This window comes from Ruditapes philippinarum, unplaced genomic scaffold, assembly GCF_026571515.1.
Source record: "Ruditapes philippinarum isolate M1 unplaced genomic scaffold, ASM2657151v2 ctg9642_1_1_1_1, whole genome shotgun sequence".
NCBI lineage: Eukaryota > Metazoa > Mollusca > Bivalvia > Venerida > Veneridae > Ruditapes > Ruditapes philippinarum.
This window is the reverse complement of record NW_026857196.1, coordinates 1-18,234: the sequence shown is the minus strand read 5'-3', so window position 1 is coordinate 18,234 and position 18,234 is coordinate 1. Positions and strand designations below refer to the sequence as shown.

Below are 18,234 nucleotides of genomic sequence, written 5' to 3'. Positions count from 1 at the left end.
TCTGACTTAACGTCATCAATACAAGTTAACTGAAAAGTGAAAGTTGGTTTTTAGTGTGGATCGCAAGAAACCACGATACGATGGCACGAAAAACAATGCAAAGACAAACAACAGTAAATTATATTATATTGAAAAGCAAGACCATTAGTTGGGTTCTTTGACTACCAGAAGTACATCGGGCCAAGAACTTTTTGATCAATCCTCGTATATCGTATATATATATAAAAGCAAAAACGCTATACATATATATAGTTGTAATGTAAATTGCAGTAATCACATTTCAGAAAATGGACAGTCAATATATCATCATGTTTAACTATTGGCACGTTAAAGTCAATTTAACGAGAAATTTTATTATTTTGTTCTAGTGATTTTTAAGAAGAAAAACTAATTTTTCCGTATTTGTCATGACTGTTGTTATATACATCATTTGTAATAATGTCATTTTATGTCATTGATCTTATATCATTATATATCGGACACACTATTAAGAAATGAGATTCATCTTCAGTTAATCCTTATTGGCATACAGTACATAGTCTTTGATTTGGCACAGTACAGTATGTGAAGGCAAGAAAACACTATATGAGAGCACGGAAAACGATGTGAGATGGTAATAACAATTTCGCACTTCGTGATTTCAAATCAGTTTTTCTTTTTTTCTTCTTCTTCTTTTGTTGTTGTTGTTGTTGTTGTTGTTGTTGTTGTATTTTATCCATCTAATGAACATGTCGAAGAACCATACAGCAATGACCTTAATATTTTTCGTCTACATATATTCCTAACGGTTAAAGTGTTTGAAGTCCATATGCTAAATATATTACTTTGGGAAAAAAAAACACTTTTAAACTTCTCTTAGTTGTATATTTCAGCAAAGAAGCCATTTGAAACATTAATTTAACAGAATGTTTGTATTTCATATTTCTTTATATTTATTTATATCAATAAATGCCAAAATATTGAAATCTTTACCCGTTCCATGTACACGTGTATATATTTTTGTATTTAGTGCAGAATTTCTCTCGTGTACATTGGCTTCAACGCGCCGTTTAATTTAATTAAAGGGATATGACCAAATAGATAACTAAAGTTAAATACAATTTACGTTTGTCTCCCTTTACACATGCTGTTATTTAAGGCCTCAACAGATGTACAGCACTAATAAGAGATAAGATGTACAATTTCAAAGCTATACAACACTTGCATTCAGACGGTAATTCTATACTGTAAGAATCTTCTGATGTTTCCCCTGAAAAAGGATCCCTTTACATTGGATCCTTTACATACTTTACTCCACTTAATACTTTTTTTCGCCATGAGTAATGATTGAAACACCTCCATTAAAAAAAAAAAAAAAAAAAAAAAAAAAATATATATATATATATATATATATATATATATATATTATATATATATATATATATATATATATATATATATATATATATATATATATATATATATAATATATATATATATATATATATATATATATATATATATATATTTAATGTGAAGCCTGACCGAGACTCAAACCTGGGACCCTCGAAATACCGTACTGCGGCTCTACTGACTAAGCTATGTGGCCGCCTACAAACTACCTCCCCTCCCCAAATTAATGTATTTAGAGAACAACTCAATACCGTGACATTATCATTTTCGGAATAATTTGGGATTCGAACAAAACATAACTTTGGGTCTCCTGAATAGTTTTTCAACATCATTTTACCCCATCTTACTACTTTGTTCACCTTTTAGCCCTAATTGTTCTGGAATTTCATTCATTACATCCATTATCAGGAGATAATTTGCTTATCTGTTCCTTGTCATTGTGGGAGGTCTGTAATAATCGTTACGACAAGATTTTTAAAATAGAACATGTCCTTATAAACACCGTTTTATTTTATATTATTCATTAAAACTGTGCACGCAGGTATACATATATACAATTATCTTACTGTAATAACGGCCCCAAGTAGTTTCATTATCAAAACATTTCGCACTAACATGTGGATCGTTGAACACAAACAAACAAAACAGATAACGCGATATGTACTATTATTTTTAGTAACTACTTAATTAGACGTATTCTCTTGTGCAAGAATAGCGCTTATAATACACCTATTTAGGGACTTGGACTTTTTTGTAATTAAATGTTGAATTCTGCTTCAGCCGGTGCTAGGGGGCGTGGACGGTAACTTGCACTTTCCAGTACCGTCCATAAACAGGCTCAATCAAACCGAGCCTGCACATTTTACAATTTTGCCATGTTGGGCTTTCTTTAGGGATTCTGTGTTTCTCTATTTTATTTGTGTGCTTACGATAAAATGAGCATTAACCCTCTATTGCATTGTGATTGGTTTTGCGTATATAGCTTTTTATCTTTGATTGTTTGCAGTGCCTGTGTCTTTACATCAACTTCGTACTATAAGAATCTTACACCGGTTGCCGGTACAGACCGGAATATCTAGCTCGAAGGTAACTGTTTACGGCGGTAACGAGGCTCTGCCGAGTTTCCGCTAAACAGTTACCCGAGAGCTAGATATCTCGTCTGTACCGACAGCCGGTGTTTGATTCTTTTTCTTGCATATTAGATATCAATTATTTTCGGAACAGAAATTACGAAAACTGATATTCTCACAACGCATTTTTTTCTTATAGTAGCGTATGAACATACAAACTTCATTCATAACGGAAAAATGATGTCATACTTAGAACGCGATTCATTAATAAAAGTCGCGCGTCAGTGACGTCATTTAAAGCACGCGACTTGTCTTACATGGGGGGTGTAAGACAGAGTTTTCTAGCACCGGTGTAAACGATAGATAATCCTGTCTGAGATGCAAGAAAATATTATATTCTACATTTGTAATCAGATCAAATATTCTACCGCATTTATCGCAAATATTCAAAATGAAACATCAAATTTATAACAAATATAATATTAATATTTTATGTTACAGAAATATTTGTCACTTTTTGCTACTAATAACCATAAAAAAGATTGCGGCGTTGACATTTTAAACATCAAGTCCTCGATGTGATGAATCATTTTCCTAATTGTAATATACTGTTGATATAATGGCACAAAAAATATTCTAAAATAACATGATATTCAGTTGGTGAATGATGTAATATTATTTTTCAGCAATTTCGTAACAAGCGTCCATTGTACCTTCTCGGAAAAAAAGTGAACAAACAAACCTGTGTAGATAGTAGATAGCATTTTCTCCACATTGAGATAATCCTGCGGACGGACGGACGGACAACCAAGTGCAAAACGACTGTTTTGATATGTCCGTATAATGTTACATTGAATTCTGTATTTTACGTATGTTTTACTAGATGCAAAACAACTTCAGACATTTCGTATAATAAGAACACATATACAAAACCTTAATGGAATCTTTAAATATAATGAGATAATTAATGCAATAACTGATATTATATTATTACAATTTGGGGCCTCCGTTTGTGCCATGCTTTTGGTCCGTCTCTTGATTTCCGCGGCCGGTTTCGATCACGCAGCTTGAAAACATTGTACTGTTTATATTGTATTGAAAGCAAACATGTAATTTCTTCTTAACTTGCAAACCCTACAAAAGCATGCACGTAATTACTCTCCCTTAAGGAAAAGGGGTGTTTGTGCTTCTATGAAGCAAGAGAATTTGTGAATATAATGGAACTAGGTTATGTAAGGTAACAATACTTGTTTATTATGTTCACATGTGTTACATGGGTCAACGTGACATGTATAGATATTATGATTACATAAAACAATCCCCAACAGCCGTTTGGAAGAAGTAAAATGTTGCAGCAAACACTTTGTCACCATGTGATATATTTCAGGACATTTTTACTAATTATATTAATGAATTAATGATGCCAGTAAAATTCTAAGCATATATGGTAAATATCACGACATTTTGCAAAACTACGTTCACACAGTGGTTATATAATTGTTTATAATTATTGTGATAAATAGCACGTATATCAGACATTGGCTGTGAGTTTCCTGGTGATTTAGGAAGTGATCTGGAACTAAAAATCTGATCAAACTTACAATATTGCCTACGTTTTATAAACGGTAAGAACAACTTTATTTTTATCTTTATTTTTTTTCTTTTGTGAATGATAATTTATATACATGTATAATATTGGTGTTCATTTTTCAAAATGGAATTCTGTAATGTAAAGATATTATTTATTTGCTTGTATATGTTTTATTAGTAGGTTCCGTGGCCAAAAATTGTTAGGGCGTTGACTCACACCATCTTCCCCCTTATGTCGCTGGGGTTCGAATCTACAAGAGACTTTAAATTATTTCATGTCAGGAAGCTATTCACAGTTTACGGAACGTCGATGGTTCTACTGGGGTGCCCGCACGTGCCTGAAATATCAACTGAGGTCTTCCTCCAGCAGTAACCTAGAACGTCACCATATGACCATATGACCTCTTATGTGTCAGCGTGACGTACCATCCTCTCCCCCCCCCCCAATAAAAAAAAATCGAAATAAAAAAATAAATAAAATAAAAAGATAACACAAATAAAAATAATTCTTATTTCATTAATATCATGTTGGAAACTAGGATGATACAATTTTGTTCAAGTGACACGCCATAACTACTCAACAATATTTAACTTAATATTTCTAAAATATCACAAACCCGTCTTTTATCACAAACTATTTTTTTACAGAATGTACTATTTAATACAACTTCATGCTTGAAGCTTAATGATTTCTATATATTTTCAGATCATTCATATATTTAAGAGCAGAGGAATAACACAGAATTCTAATAAAACAAGATGTTGCCTAGTAATGACTTAATTGTTCAATCCAACAAATACTTTGACCTATGGCACTACATTTGATTCGGTTAAAATTATAATTTGAAAAGAAGAACGTGAATGGTCCAAAATCAAATGATGTAAATCACTGAAACATCGTATGAAAACATGCTATTTACGTCATGAAAATGATTTAGAAACTGCAATGAGGGGTCCATTCTTCGGTACAGGAAATTTTACAGAACCAAGTTACAACAACAGCGCGTCTGTAGCTGCTGACTATGTTGGTACGTTGTCAGGAAATACAAGCGTCTCTGGTGATGTAAATTTATCATCAGCTGTCACCCCACCCACTTTCTACAGAGACTGGGATGATTCAACTTATTAGTTATATGTATATTATTTAACTTTAACAGAGCGTGTTGCATCTCTTATAGGGTTGTTATTGAACGTGTCAACGTGCGTCATACTTTTAACATTAAAAGGGTCATTAAAAACGCAATTAAAACTTATTCTTAGCCTATCTTTTTCTGATGGGGTTATTGCCGTTCATCATCTGTTACTAACTTATGTCAGGTTTCCTAGCATTTGGAGTATATTTAAGTTTGGAATGAGGGATCATACCTATCAAGGTGTTTTTATAAATGTACTATACTCAACGGCACAATTTGCAGGACTCTCCACAATGAGCGCAATATCAATTGATGTTTTTCTTAAGGTACATAAACCACTGAGATACAAGGTTTTAATGTCGAAAAGGCGTGGCAATATTTTGATAGCTTGTTTCTGGGTAACGCCATGCTTAATATATGTTGCCATAGCAACATGCTTGTATCATATTTCAAACTTTGTACCGGCCACTAAAAATATGTTTGTCTTCTTCAATTTTTTTTATTTCTTGTGTTGTGTTTTATTCTTTTTCTTCTTCGTGATTATCTATTCAATAACAATTTACTCTATTAATACATTTATGCAAAGACAACCGTCATCTTATCGTCACGGTATAACAAAGACAGCTGTCACGGTATGTTTCATAATAACGTCGTATTTTGTTTTTGTTATGCCAGTTTTATTAATAATACTAAGTGAGTTTTTGTGGTTTTCAATGGATTACGAAGTATGCTTGCTTTACGTAGTAAACACGATTTGTGATCCGGTCATATATGCCTTCAGAATCCCCGAGATTAAGGCACAATACAGAATTATATTTAGGAAATTATTTAGATGTAAAACACGAGGTGGAGACAATAATATTTGAGCCGCGTCACGACAAAACCAGCATAATGGGTTTGCGACCAGCATGGATCCAGACCAGCCTGCGCATCCGCGCAGTCTGATCAGGATCCATGCTGTTCGCTTACAAACCCTATAACAAGTAGAGAAACTGATAGCGAACAGCATGGATCCTGATCAGACTGCGCGGATGCGCAGGCTGGTCTGGATCCATGCTGGTCGCAAACCCATTATGTTGGTTTTGTCGTGACGCGGCTCATTTAGAACTGTGAGAACAGAGCAAAGGAAGGAAATATATACTGAACAAAAAAAAAATGTAAATTTCCCCGTGTTTCAGTGGAGAAATAGTGTTGCAATGCACGGACCAGTACATTCGTGTATATTCTATGAAACCTTTCATTGTAATTGTATAGATTTCCATGTCAAAAAGAACGATGCCAACGATGCCAGACAGTCTTCATGCCGAAGGTGGTCATACCCGATATTAATTTATGATTTTGTTGGGCGACCCCTTCTGCATTTTAACTACCATTTTGATAAACCCTCAGCAATGATTTTTTTTCACAAAAATCGCAATAAAATACTCTTTCGATACATATAAATCTACTTTCGTCATGATTTTCATATTTGTGTATATCTGCACTTACATACAGGGGAAGTTTCTTTTTTTGTTCAGTATATATTGATAAAATACTTGTAAATGAAAGAAACGGTTGTTGGTTTCTAATGTTATAGTTACTTGTATGGGTATTATCGAAATAAAACAAGAAATATGTGAACATGTTTGTTTTAAGTTTGAAAACAATCAGTACTATATGTCGTGCTTTGTCACTTTCTGTATTCATTGTTATTTCGGTTAAAATTAGAAATTTACTTTTTTAGCTAGCGTACATGGAAATCTTAAAGATCCTCCAGAAATGTATTGGTCTAGAATGTTTTTCCTTTTATTTCTTCGCTTGAAAAGTACCAGGCTGAGTGTATTGTAGTTGATTTTCAACTATTGTCTTATCTAAATATTTTTCTTCACTGCTACTTTTGGTTAGTTATATATATATATATTCTGCACGTAAGACGTTAAATAGCTCGTGTTCTTTCATATATACTTGTATATATCGATGTTAAAATTGATAATGTTTTGTTTTTGATTTTAAATTTCTTTAATCGTGTTCATGTTTATGTAAATAATGAAGGCAAACCTAAAGGAGATATACCTTCTAACTGAAGAGTATTCGGTGTATATAGGACGTTAATTCAAACTTCGACATTATATAGTTTCAACTGATCATTGAGTTAACACCATAATAAATATAGCATCAGTATCGATATGTCTGATTATGTACTCAACAAAATCATGTTTATATAACATAAACTTTAACATGTATAAATGTTGACTAACCTTCTCAACATCATGCAGTAAACTTCACTGCACTTTATAGCGAACATGGATATAGCGAACTCTGTTATAGCGAAAATGAATATAGCGAACATTGTTATAACGAACATGGTTATAGCGAACACTATTATAGCGAACATGGTTATAGCGAACATTTTTATAGCGAATGGACAATTACTTACGGTACGAATGATGCCCTTCTTTACTATTACTATTTTTATTATTTCAAAGGATATATAGCTCTATCTAGTGGAATGCAATTCATAAACGTTTAAATTTTGTTGTTACAATTATCGTTTTGTTGATTCTTAGAAGATTAAAAACAAAGCATAGTAAAAAAATAATGACCCGGAACAATATATCGTATTTTGCTGCTATATTAATTATGGTGGGCAAAGATATCACGCATGCACCATTTGTTCCAACGGAAATATACAAACATTTTTCTTTGGTATAAAGGTATTTTGGTTTTCTATGTTTTTTTTTCCAAAATTCAAACAATAAATACTTCTATGTTTTAATGTACGCTTCATATAAAATCAGTACTTTAAGATAGGAAATATTTTTTTTACTGAAGAAACTTTAAAACAGATTCATGTATCATTAATTTTCTGCTCTACATTTATACGTAATGCGTGTTTATAGTTGATAAATAGAAGTTACAATAAATATCACCATCTGACTTTGTGTACAGTAACTTGTTTGATAAATAAAAATCTGTTGTTATAATATCTTGTTATATTTGTGACACTGCATTTCTACATTTTCAGGTCATTATATGTTTCATTATCTACAAAAAATCAATTATATGTTCAATTGTTTTCAGCTAAGTATATGTTATTTTAGAATAAATTTTGACCGCTGTTTTTCCTTTTCTTTTCCTTTTTCCATTTTCATTGATATTTATGTTAAAATATACAAGTACTAAGATACTTTCATAAGGTAGAGTATAAAGTAATTTGTGATTTGAATGGACTAATTATGTATTGTAACAAATTGGATTAAATTTCGAAGAGGCTGTTTTATTCTGTTCCTTCAAAATTTGTGACATCCAATAACTTAACCGAGGTTTCATAACATGACGGGAAAGAAATTATTTATTTCGAGATTATATTCCACTAGATGTAAGAATAGACCAATAGATTGTGTGCAAAATTTCAGATCATTTGTTCACTCCTTTTTCTAGAATGGTTATTAGTTACATAATTAGAATATACTAAATTGGAAAGTGTTGCAACGACTTTCACTAAAATTTGATGAGAATGATTATCAGTGAATTTCTTAATATATTTCTTAATTATCTTTTGCATATCTTTCTGTTTTCAGTGCCCCAGCTTATCTATGTAAATAATTAAATTTTATGTTTCTAGGCTTTAGACCTCATTGGAGTTCCTTTAAATCGATAATTAATCAATGTACTGTTTATTTGTCATTGTTATCACAAATAAAGGGGGACGGGTGAAATACGTTAGGTTAAATAAAATAGAACATTGGGATACTACATGGTTATTGAGCAAAAGTTTATTCAACTTTATCTGACATTTTGTGACCTTAAATTCTTTTGTTTCTACAGTGAAATCGTAAACATTACTTACCATTACAAGACGTTTAAAATATAAAAGAATAGAGGTTGTATCATAAAAGTTTAATAATAAGGTAGGCAAAAGTTTCTAAAGTCAACGTACACAATGGCGAAGGAAATAGCTGTTGAATATAATTACCTCGGTAAGACAGGAGTTCGAGTTTCAAATCTATGCCTTGGTACCATGACGTTCGGAGACGGCGTAAGTGTTACTATAAATATACTAAAATCAGTCATTAAATTATGATCTTACCTTATACCCCGGTCACATATTCACGGAATACGCCCACGGAAGAGCCACGGATTAATTCCGGCATCGTCCGTAGCTACCCGTACTGGTCAGTAGCTCTCCGTATTGTAACCGTAATTAATCGTAGTAGTCCTGGTATATCCGTAGCGATCCTTGACAATTTTTGAACATGCACAAAAATTTGCTACGGAAAAATCAACCGTAGCGTATCCCTGCTAGTCCGTATTAAAACGTACCGATACTTACTGGTCCGTACGAAAATCGTACTAATCCGTACTGATTCGTAGCCCACCAACTTGTCAAGGATTTCCACGGTTTGGTACGGATAACCTACGTTTAAGCTACGGTTTTAATACGGATTAATACGGAAAGCCACGATCGTAATACGTTGTACTACGGAGAAGCAGGGATTAGCACGGTCTTATACGGTTTATTGCGTTGCAACACGGACTTGTACGGTCCACCACTGTTTAGAACGGATGAATTAAGTATCATGTACTTTCCAAGGGTACTACCTACTTGTTAAAAACAGACATATTTGCGGGAACATTCAATAAATGATAATTGCCATTTACTGGCTGCAATTTTATATTGAAATGGCTCAGAATGCGCTGGCAGTGGTCGAGCTGCTAGATGACATGCATAGAGGTAAAATATATTAATATCGTACTACAATTCTTAAGTAATAGAGTAATAACATTTCATGTTACACATTTTACAAACATTGGATCGTGAAATTTGAGTAAATATGTACATAAAACGAAGTGTCTCATAAGCCTTGGACACTGACCCTTGAGTTATAAGAAGATTAATTAACAAGCTTTTTACATATTTTAAAAACATAAACATTCACGATAATAAATATTATTGTAAAAAAACGGCACATTTTAAAATTAAAAGAGAAACACTTTTTTTAATGATTACTAGTCCATATCTAATCAGGTAAGAGAGGACAGGCAAGATGGTGGACTGGAGATGGGCTTTTACGAAGACCCCTTCATGTTTAGTATGAGGCTCTCATGGCCGAACTTGTTGAGGACCCAGCGTCCTTCAAGAAATTCACTTTTATCGGACCTGATGTGTCTCGGGGGTCAGACGCGATCAGGCCGAATCCTCTCCGCCGAAATCATTAAACTCTGCAATTCGTTTTTCAGGTGTTCTTTTCTTGTGGGGCATTTATGCAAGAGATTGTGGACGGATGTATTAGGTCCGTATAGATCCGTGGCAATTCGTTCTTCTCCGTATCAATTCGTTCTTCTCCGTATCAGACCGTACTTATTCGTACTAACCCGTGCTTATACCGTAGCAGACCGTAGTGTATCCGTAGTGCATCCGTCCTAATTCGTGTCGCTCCGCATCAAACCGTGTCGGTCCGTAACAATCCGTGTCTCTCCGGGGGATTTTGGTGGTAAATCCGTCGGACTCCGTACTTATACCGTTGTGTGTCCGTACTGGAACCGTAGCGGACTACGGAATTTCACATTTCCGTAGTAATCCGTGAACGATTAGACCGTAGCTCTTCCGTGGCATTATCCGTGAATATGTGACCGGGGCTTTAGGTTTAATTTGAAATAAATATCATTTAAAAAGAATGAAATACACGAAAAAATTTAAGTTGTTACTTGTAATTAAAAAATACACATAGGTATATGTAATTAAAAAATACACATAGGTATACGAGTTGCTTTTGTTGTCAGTGCTAACGATGGATCGCTACTTACAATAATTTTAAGAAAATACAACTGGTGATATAAATGTATAATGACACATTTCAATTAGAAAAAATGTAGATATATATTATAAGATTATAGGACAACATTATGAATTATAATTACAATTTAATGCATCTGTTGAAAGGTAATGCCAGTTCCAACCCAGCTCAATGAAGAAATGTCACACAAGTTGATGGACAGATATTCTGAACTAGGAGGTAATTTTCTGGACACCGCTGATATGTATGGTATCGGTGCGTCGGAGCGGGTGGTTGGCAGTTGGCTTAAAAAGTAAGAAGCTTTATAATGTGTATCAAGGTAGAGTGATGTAATTTATTTCAGTATTCAATTAATACCTCATCGGAACAGTAATACTATAAGTGGATTGGAAGTTGGACATTGATTATGAGACATCTGTGGAATAAAGAAAAGAAAGTAAAGGTTACATGTAAAAGAAAGGGAAACATCTTGAAAGTTTGATGTTGGCCAACATTTTCATCAGTTACTTTGCGATACCCTTATCATGCTCATCAGATATTCAAATCGCAGTGATAATGACTTCTACATAAAAAGTACTAACACCTATATAATGAGTAACGAACCACTTTCATTAAATATGCATTGTACATCTATTGGAAAGAAATTGTAAATTCAATACAGCATTTTCCACAGATAATGTACAAAGTAATTTTGACATAAACACCATTTTGTAATGCACCAAGAACCTGTTTGTGCTACATGTACATTAAGAATGAGTCATTGAGTTTGGTTTTGCCTTTTATAATTTGTTGAATATCATTCACGATTTCCCTTTTTAGAAGCAATCGTAGTAAATTTATCCTAGCAACAAAAGTGAGATATCAGACTGATTTTAAAAACGTAAACAAAGTTGGTTTAAGCAGACGACATATTGTTGAAAGTTGCGAAGGAAGCCTGGAACGACTGCAAACAGACTACATAGATCTCTACCAGGTTCGAGTCAAAATAGTTTTGATATAAATAATACATGTATATCATTTTGTAAAATGTACCTTCTTTACTAAAATATGCTACCATTTGTATATTAATTAATACCTCATTTTTATGAAGGCTATTTAAGTAAACATAAATTTGAAGTTATCAGTTATCAGCAAATTATCAGTTACCTATTTATGCAACAGAGTTTCATTTAAAACTTCAATTTTATATTTTTATCAACTGTATCCAGTCGCATGCTTGGGATAATGGCACTCCGATCGAAGAGACGCTGAGGACATTTGACGATCTCGTGAGATGCGGGAAAATACGATATTTTGGTGTCTGTAACGTCTGCGGATGGCAGCTTCAAAAAATTGCCGATAAAATTGAGATGATGGGCCTTAATTCCTGTGCTACACTTCAGGTATAAAATATATATGACATTAAATGTATCTATTGTTTGTTAACACTCTTATATTTTGTAATTGTATTTAGGGAACTGAAAAATAAAAGCAAATTGCCAAAATTATTATTACCATAATCGGAATCAGTTGGTTTGAACGTCACTTCATTAATTAATGATTTATCAACGTGCATGCCTTTTCTTCTTTCAGCAACAATATAACCTACTTGCGCGGCAATCCGAGTTCGAAGAATTTATGGTGTGTGCAAACGAAGGCATTGGAGTCTTACCCTGGAGTCCATTAAAAGGGTGACTAATCATTTGTTTATCAAATTAAATATTTCGAGTTCAGAATTACTCCTTTCAAATTTCTGTGATGCCCTGGTGTTCTATAATGTCATCTACAACTTCCATTATTTTTGCAGTGGACTTTTAACCGGGAAATTCGAGAGAAACAAAACACCAGACGCAAAAGGAAGTAGAATTGGATTTGTTCACCAAGACGAGTCTAAAGCCATGCAAGCTGCGCCAGCTTGGAGTCAATATAACGATGATGATAATTACTGGAAGCTAATGGACGCCATGAAAGAAATTGCTAAAATTCATGGTAGGTTTAAAAGTTTAAATCTACTTTGTTTTAAATTATCAGTTTAAGTGGCGTTATGTGACAGCTTTCTGTTTTATTTTTAAAGGATAAACTCTGTAACGATCTATTGACAAGGTTTTTTACAAAAGAGCTACTTATGAATATATTGTTTATTTCTGATAGGTAAAACGGTCCCTCAAGTATCACTCCGCTGGCTTCTACAGAAAGATGTAGTCTGTTCAGTTATTATTGGAGCCACGTCTTTAAAACAACTTGAAGATAACATGGGGGCAAGTACAGGATGGGAACTGACAGACGAGGAGGTAAATGTATTGGATGTCAATAGAGCGAGTATTTCAAAATAGAATTGTTAACAAACGTCAATTCTAAATCTTTGTATTTGTATTTACTCAAATGGTCGCCATGGATGCCGATAAAGCGATTCTTCTAGAACAGAATCGTTAACTTGCGTCTATTGTAAAACTGTGTACAATGTAATTGTATTTAATCAAAATGGCCGCCATTGTAAGTTATCAGTCGGTAATGTATATTATGACTATAGGATGTATACGCTTTTAAATAACATTGCATTGTATATTTTTGGGGCGAAGAAAACGGCATTTGACACATGTATTTCTAAACATGATCAATGAAGATAATTTATATTACTTTTGTAATTCATAATTGTAGAATGCTCCCGCAGAGTATGGCACCTTAAAATATACTCTACATAAATATCTTTACCATATAAACGTTTGGAATATATCTGATACTTTATAAGATGTTTACTACATGTATTATACGTTATTTCAGATGTCACGGCTTGATAAGGCCAGTCCTAGGGTAAATATGTATCCCTACGATACAATATGGCGTCCTGGTGCCGTCCGGATAAATCCATTCAACAGTTCTAATACAATATAGATGACGGTGTCCAGGTGCTCGCATAATACAATTCTCATTATGTTCTGTTATAACGAAGAATATCAGAAGTTTTATGCTTTGGTACTGACATTCCTGTATTAGCCAACTAATGTAGACCGTTGTGTTTATTCTCTTTATATTTAACCTATTTTCGATCATTGTAGAATAAACTAAATAAAAAATTCAATGTGTGTTCGGGAATTCTTTTTATTTCTACTAGGACTTGACGTCAGCGTACAATAATTCTTACTTCTTTTTCACTCAATGATGGATACCACCAGTTGATATTTATTACGATGCCAAACAATCTTTTGTCCAGAATAAGTTGAAGATCTTGAAAGAAAATTATTATTGTTAACACGTTTGACGTCTGACTGAAATGAGCCGTGTCATGACAAAACCAACATAATGGGTTTGCGGCCAGCATGGATCCAGACCAGCCTGCGCATCCGCAAAGCCTGATCAGGATCCATGCTGTTCGCTATCAGTTTCTCTACTTGTTATAGGGTTTGTAAGCGAACAACATGGATCCTGATCAGACTGCGCGGATGCGCAGGCTGGTCTGGATCCATGCTGGTCGCAAACCCATTACGTTGGTTTTGTCGTGACGCGGTTCAAATTAACTTTTTTCAAAACCAGGAACATTCAAGCAGCCTCGAAGATTAATCTCTATCTTACAGAAGGGTCCTGGTTTACTTTCTTTTACAATGTTCAACTTATTCTGAATAAAACGTTTAGGTCCCGACTCATGCACAAGAATCATCAGCACCAAATATTGTATCATTCTTACTCATCAATGATAGTATGGAGGAATTGCGATTGAAAAACGTCTGCGCATCTGTTCTCATATGGCAACTATGCAAATATTATATAATACTAATATACAAAAACAGGAATACCCCTGTGTGTCACTTTCCGTTTAGTAAATGTAATAACGTTTTTGACATATTGTCAGAATACAGGGATAAAATCAAATGGGCTTGCAAGACATATTTTGTTAACGAATGAGTAGCTACCACATTTGTATATTTATTAAGGTGTTTTTATTAATTTGGATATCATAACCATGAATAGACTGTACTGTCGTCCAAATCGTTTGCTGAACAGCAAATGTACATGTGAAAAAAATCATACCCAAACCTGATGTAAAATGTGTGCCCGTAGCAATTCTAATAGTTTGTAGTATGGCCTCATTGAAAAGGTGGTTGTCGCATTCCATGAGTTGTACAAGTAAAATGGTTTCCTGCGATGAACATTTTTAATGATATAAAGATATTTCATTTAACTATTTTCAACATTGTTGGGGGGATAAATAAACGTTTGTAACAGGAATATAGTTGACAATAATCGAACAATATAGAAGAAGGTCTTTGGAAACTGCATGTGACCGTGGAAGACCGGAGAAGGTCGAACATAAAACAATTATTTCTTTTTTTCAGAAAATTATTAAATAGGCCTACCATTTTATGAATAATTCCGAGCAAAAAATAAATAAAGTAAACACACAAGTTTACGCAGAAAAATATCTCTTTTTATTATGGCAGATGCCACTACGAATATTTTCATTTTGCAGATTTTCAGTATAAACAATTTATTGTTTGTAAAATTTGAGAAACATTGATAATTTTCAAACAGATCATTCAAGTTTTTCCACCTTAAACGGTAAAATGTTTATAGAAAATTAGAAATATCACGTAATAGATTTTTGTTCTCAATTAGGTGTAATTCGGACTTATTCCCTACAGGTAAATCCGTAACGTACCGGCAAACGGTATTTAGCTGGGTTTTCGAAAGGGTCAATTAACCAATCATATACGGTTTACAGATCACATGCTCCTCCATGTACCGAAAACAGGTCACGTGCTCCTCCATGCCTCAAAAGTAAAACGCGTACTAATAAGGGAATAAATGCAGCGAAAACGTACGTTTGTCTGTGTGGATTTTCATATGTTTGAACATTTTCTTTAAGAAGTGGTGCGGTTCTATTGCCTGGCAAAAATATAACACGAAAAAAAAAGCTTTTTTGTCTGTCGTTGGAGTATTTTTCGCGCATCTTTCGATAAAAATACAAATATACTTCACAATAAAATATTTAGCCATGCTCATCCTCATTGTAAAAATGTGTGTAAGACACACTCGTACACATTTTCATATTTATAAATAGCGAACCAATAAAATATCAGTCATAAGAAAATCTGAAAGTGACTGAAACCCATATCGTGCTTGTACAGAAAGTGGTAAGGCTTATTCAACAGACAGAGTATAGTGGCCAAAGTCAGACAAACCTGCACATTAGTGCAGTCTGACCGGGCCTGATGCTGTTGTCTGACCACCTCCAGCTTCAAAATTGAAGATAAAGGTTTCAAGGCTTCTTGGCAAACGACTGACTGCGTCACATTCAAAACCTGTTATCACACACCTGAATTAAATGAATTTCATAATTAACATATACATGTGTATCTCACAGCAAACAATTAAAATACATGTCCACCTTCTAGTTTTCTGGCACATAGCACTGTGTTTTTCATTGTTTAGATTGCGAAATCGTCTGCATATCCTTTAAATTGAAGAGCTGATTTATGGATCATGCATTCGAATCTGTCAGGTACTCCCCAACATTTATGGGTCAAACACCACTATAATCAATTTTACTTGATAAATGTAACACAATACTGAATTATGGCAACTTTAAATATTAAGAAGTTCAAATATCCACTTCAATTACAAAATGGTCTCTTATTTGTAAAATTGATCCTGGCCAATTCGAAACTAAACGACCGAAACTGTGTACTGCCTCCAAAGGGATGGATAAAGATAGGAAAATCGCTAAGTATTTATTAATGATAATACACAGTCAAATTCAACCATACCTTAATCGCTATCAAGAAAACCTTGAAGTAATATTTCATCAGGTTATGTATGTATAAATTTAAATCAGTTAGGGTATGTTCCCAAATCAGAATGTATGTATTTGAGCAATCTAAATATACTCGCAACATAGATATTTATAGCATTTAATCTGGAACGGCCCTAGCTATATATATGGTGGCTGTTTTGATACATGAATGGCGATGGTTAGGCTAAATTAAGTTATACATCGTTGTTGCACTAGGAAATGTCATTTTAATGTAGTCGAGGTGTAGAATAGAGTAATTTCTTTCCAGTTATCTCTCTTGACATGTTTACTTATTACTCATTGTCAAATGCATCATTATTTTTTTGTAAATACATGTAGTACATCAGATGTTTAGTTAAACTTATAGAAAAAAACATAAACAAACATAAATCATGACTGAAGCGACAGTAGCGTACAATTTCCTCGGCAAGTCAGGAGTTAAGGTCTCGAACCTGTGTTTGGGCACTATGACATTTGGCGACGGGGTAAGTGATTTTTCTTGTTTTGATAGAATATAATTTAATTTTATTACATAAATGCAGCTTGCATATTATAATTAGATTTCACTTTTAAAGAACATTTAACTACATGATTACACACCGTACATTGACTGTAAAATATCTTTTTTTTTAGTTTAACGTATTATCCGAAATCTAAATATACTGTGATATACTTTCGTTTCATAAGGTTAACATTATAATGTGTGAAGAAGTAAATATTTCAATTTTTTACAAGTTACCTCCCTTTATATATATTTTGTTGTTTTTGATGAAAATAGTCATTATGTACTAAGTTAAATAAAAATATAGCACATTTCACCTCAGAAATCCATATAATATTTTAATTCTTTTAAAATGTCAATCTTGTGTTTAATAATGATTTGATAATAGTTTAATTAAGAGCATATTAGTTATTAACAACTGAAGAAAGTTGCGCTGAACTAACAGAAGCAAGCTGCTATAAGGCACATTATGCCTCAGAAAGGGGCTAACAAGGGGCTAACAAGTGTTTAGTATTGTTTTAATAGTGCAGTTGACGTATAAGTTTTTTTTACGTCAGAAATTAGAAGTGCTGAATGTGAAACCATTTGTTCGGTTTCCTTGTTGAGCTATGTTCTCATTTTATTTTTACATCTATGTTTTAGATGATGCCAATTCCAACCCAGCTGAATGAGGAAATGTCACACAAGTTGATGGACAGATATTCTGAACTAGGAGGTAATTTCCTAGACACCGCTGATATGTATGGTTTCGGGGCGTCGGAGCGAGTTGTTGGCAGTTGGCTTAAAAAGTAAGACGTTAAAAAGTAAGACGTTTATAATGTGTCTATGTCAAGGTAGAATGATGTAATTTATCATTTTATACCTCAGAGCAGCAATATTTTAAATTGTTACTCAGTAGAAGCTGTTTGAGTGTCAGTCTATAAAACCTTGGCCGTTTTCGGAATAAACCTCCAAGAACGTTTAATCGCTTTTCAGATGAAATCGTTTTGACATGACATCTCCT

The 18,234-nt window shown here is 33.5% G+C and overlaps 2 protein-coding genes and 1 long non-coding RNA gene across 3 annotated transcripts; all 3 read left to right on the top strand.

The window, feature by feature from the left end:
* The first annotated feature begins 3,799 nt into the window (after nt 1-3,799).
* LOC132749044 (uncharacterized) lies at nt 3,800-7,747 on the top strand. Its single transcript, XR_009628356.1, has 2 exons — nt 3,800-4,087; nt 4,759-7,747. It is a non-coding gene; the product is annotated as an uncharacterized LOC132749044 (long non-coding RNA).
* Nucleotides 7,748-8,916: 1,169 nt separating this feature from the next.
* Nucleotides 8,917-13,973, top strand: LOC132749043 (1-deoxyxylulose-5-phosphate synthase YajO-like). Its single transcript, XM_060738719.1, has 8 exons — nt 8,917-9,203; nt 11,109-11,254; nt 11,782-11,935; nt 12,171-12,344; nt 12,535-12,632; nt 12,749-12,930; nt 13,093-13,232; nt 13,723-13,973. The coding sequence occupies exons 1-8, from the start codon at nt 9,108-9,110 to the stop codon at nt 13,831-13,833; spliced, it is 1,101 nt and encodes a 366-aa protein (XP_060594702.1). The 5' UTR covers nt 8,917-9,107; the 3' UTR covers nt 13,834-13,973.
* Nucleotides 13,974-16,820: 2,847 nt separating this feature from the next.
* LOC132749045 (uncharacterized) lies at nt 16,821-18,019 on the top strand (the record flags this gene model as incomplete). Its single annotated transcript, XM_060738721.1, has 2 exons — nt 16,821-17,214; nt 17,874-18,019. Coding segments are annotated over exons 1-2 (239 nt in total), but the record flags the coding sequence as incomplete, so codon positions are not given.
* Between the last annotated feature and the right edge of the window lie 215 nt (nt 18,020-18,234).

Coding starts and splice junctions, on each gene's coding strand:
- LOC132749043 (XM_060738719.1), top strand. CDS start 9,108: ATGGCGAAGGAAATAGCTGTTGAATATAATTACCTCGGTAAGACAGGA. Junction 9,204..11,108: donor CCATGACGTTCGGAGACGGC/GTAAGTGTTACT, acceptor ATCTGTTGAAAG/GTAATGCCAGTTCCAACCCA. Junction 11,936..12,170: donor ACTACATAGATCTCTACCAG/GTTCGAGTCAAA, acceptor AACTGTATCCAG/TCGCATGCTTGGGATAATGG.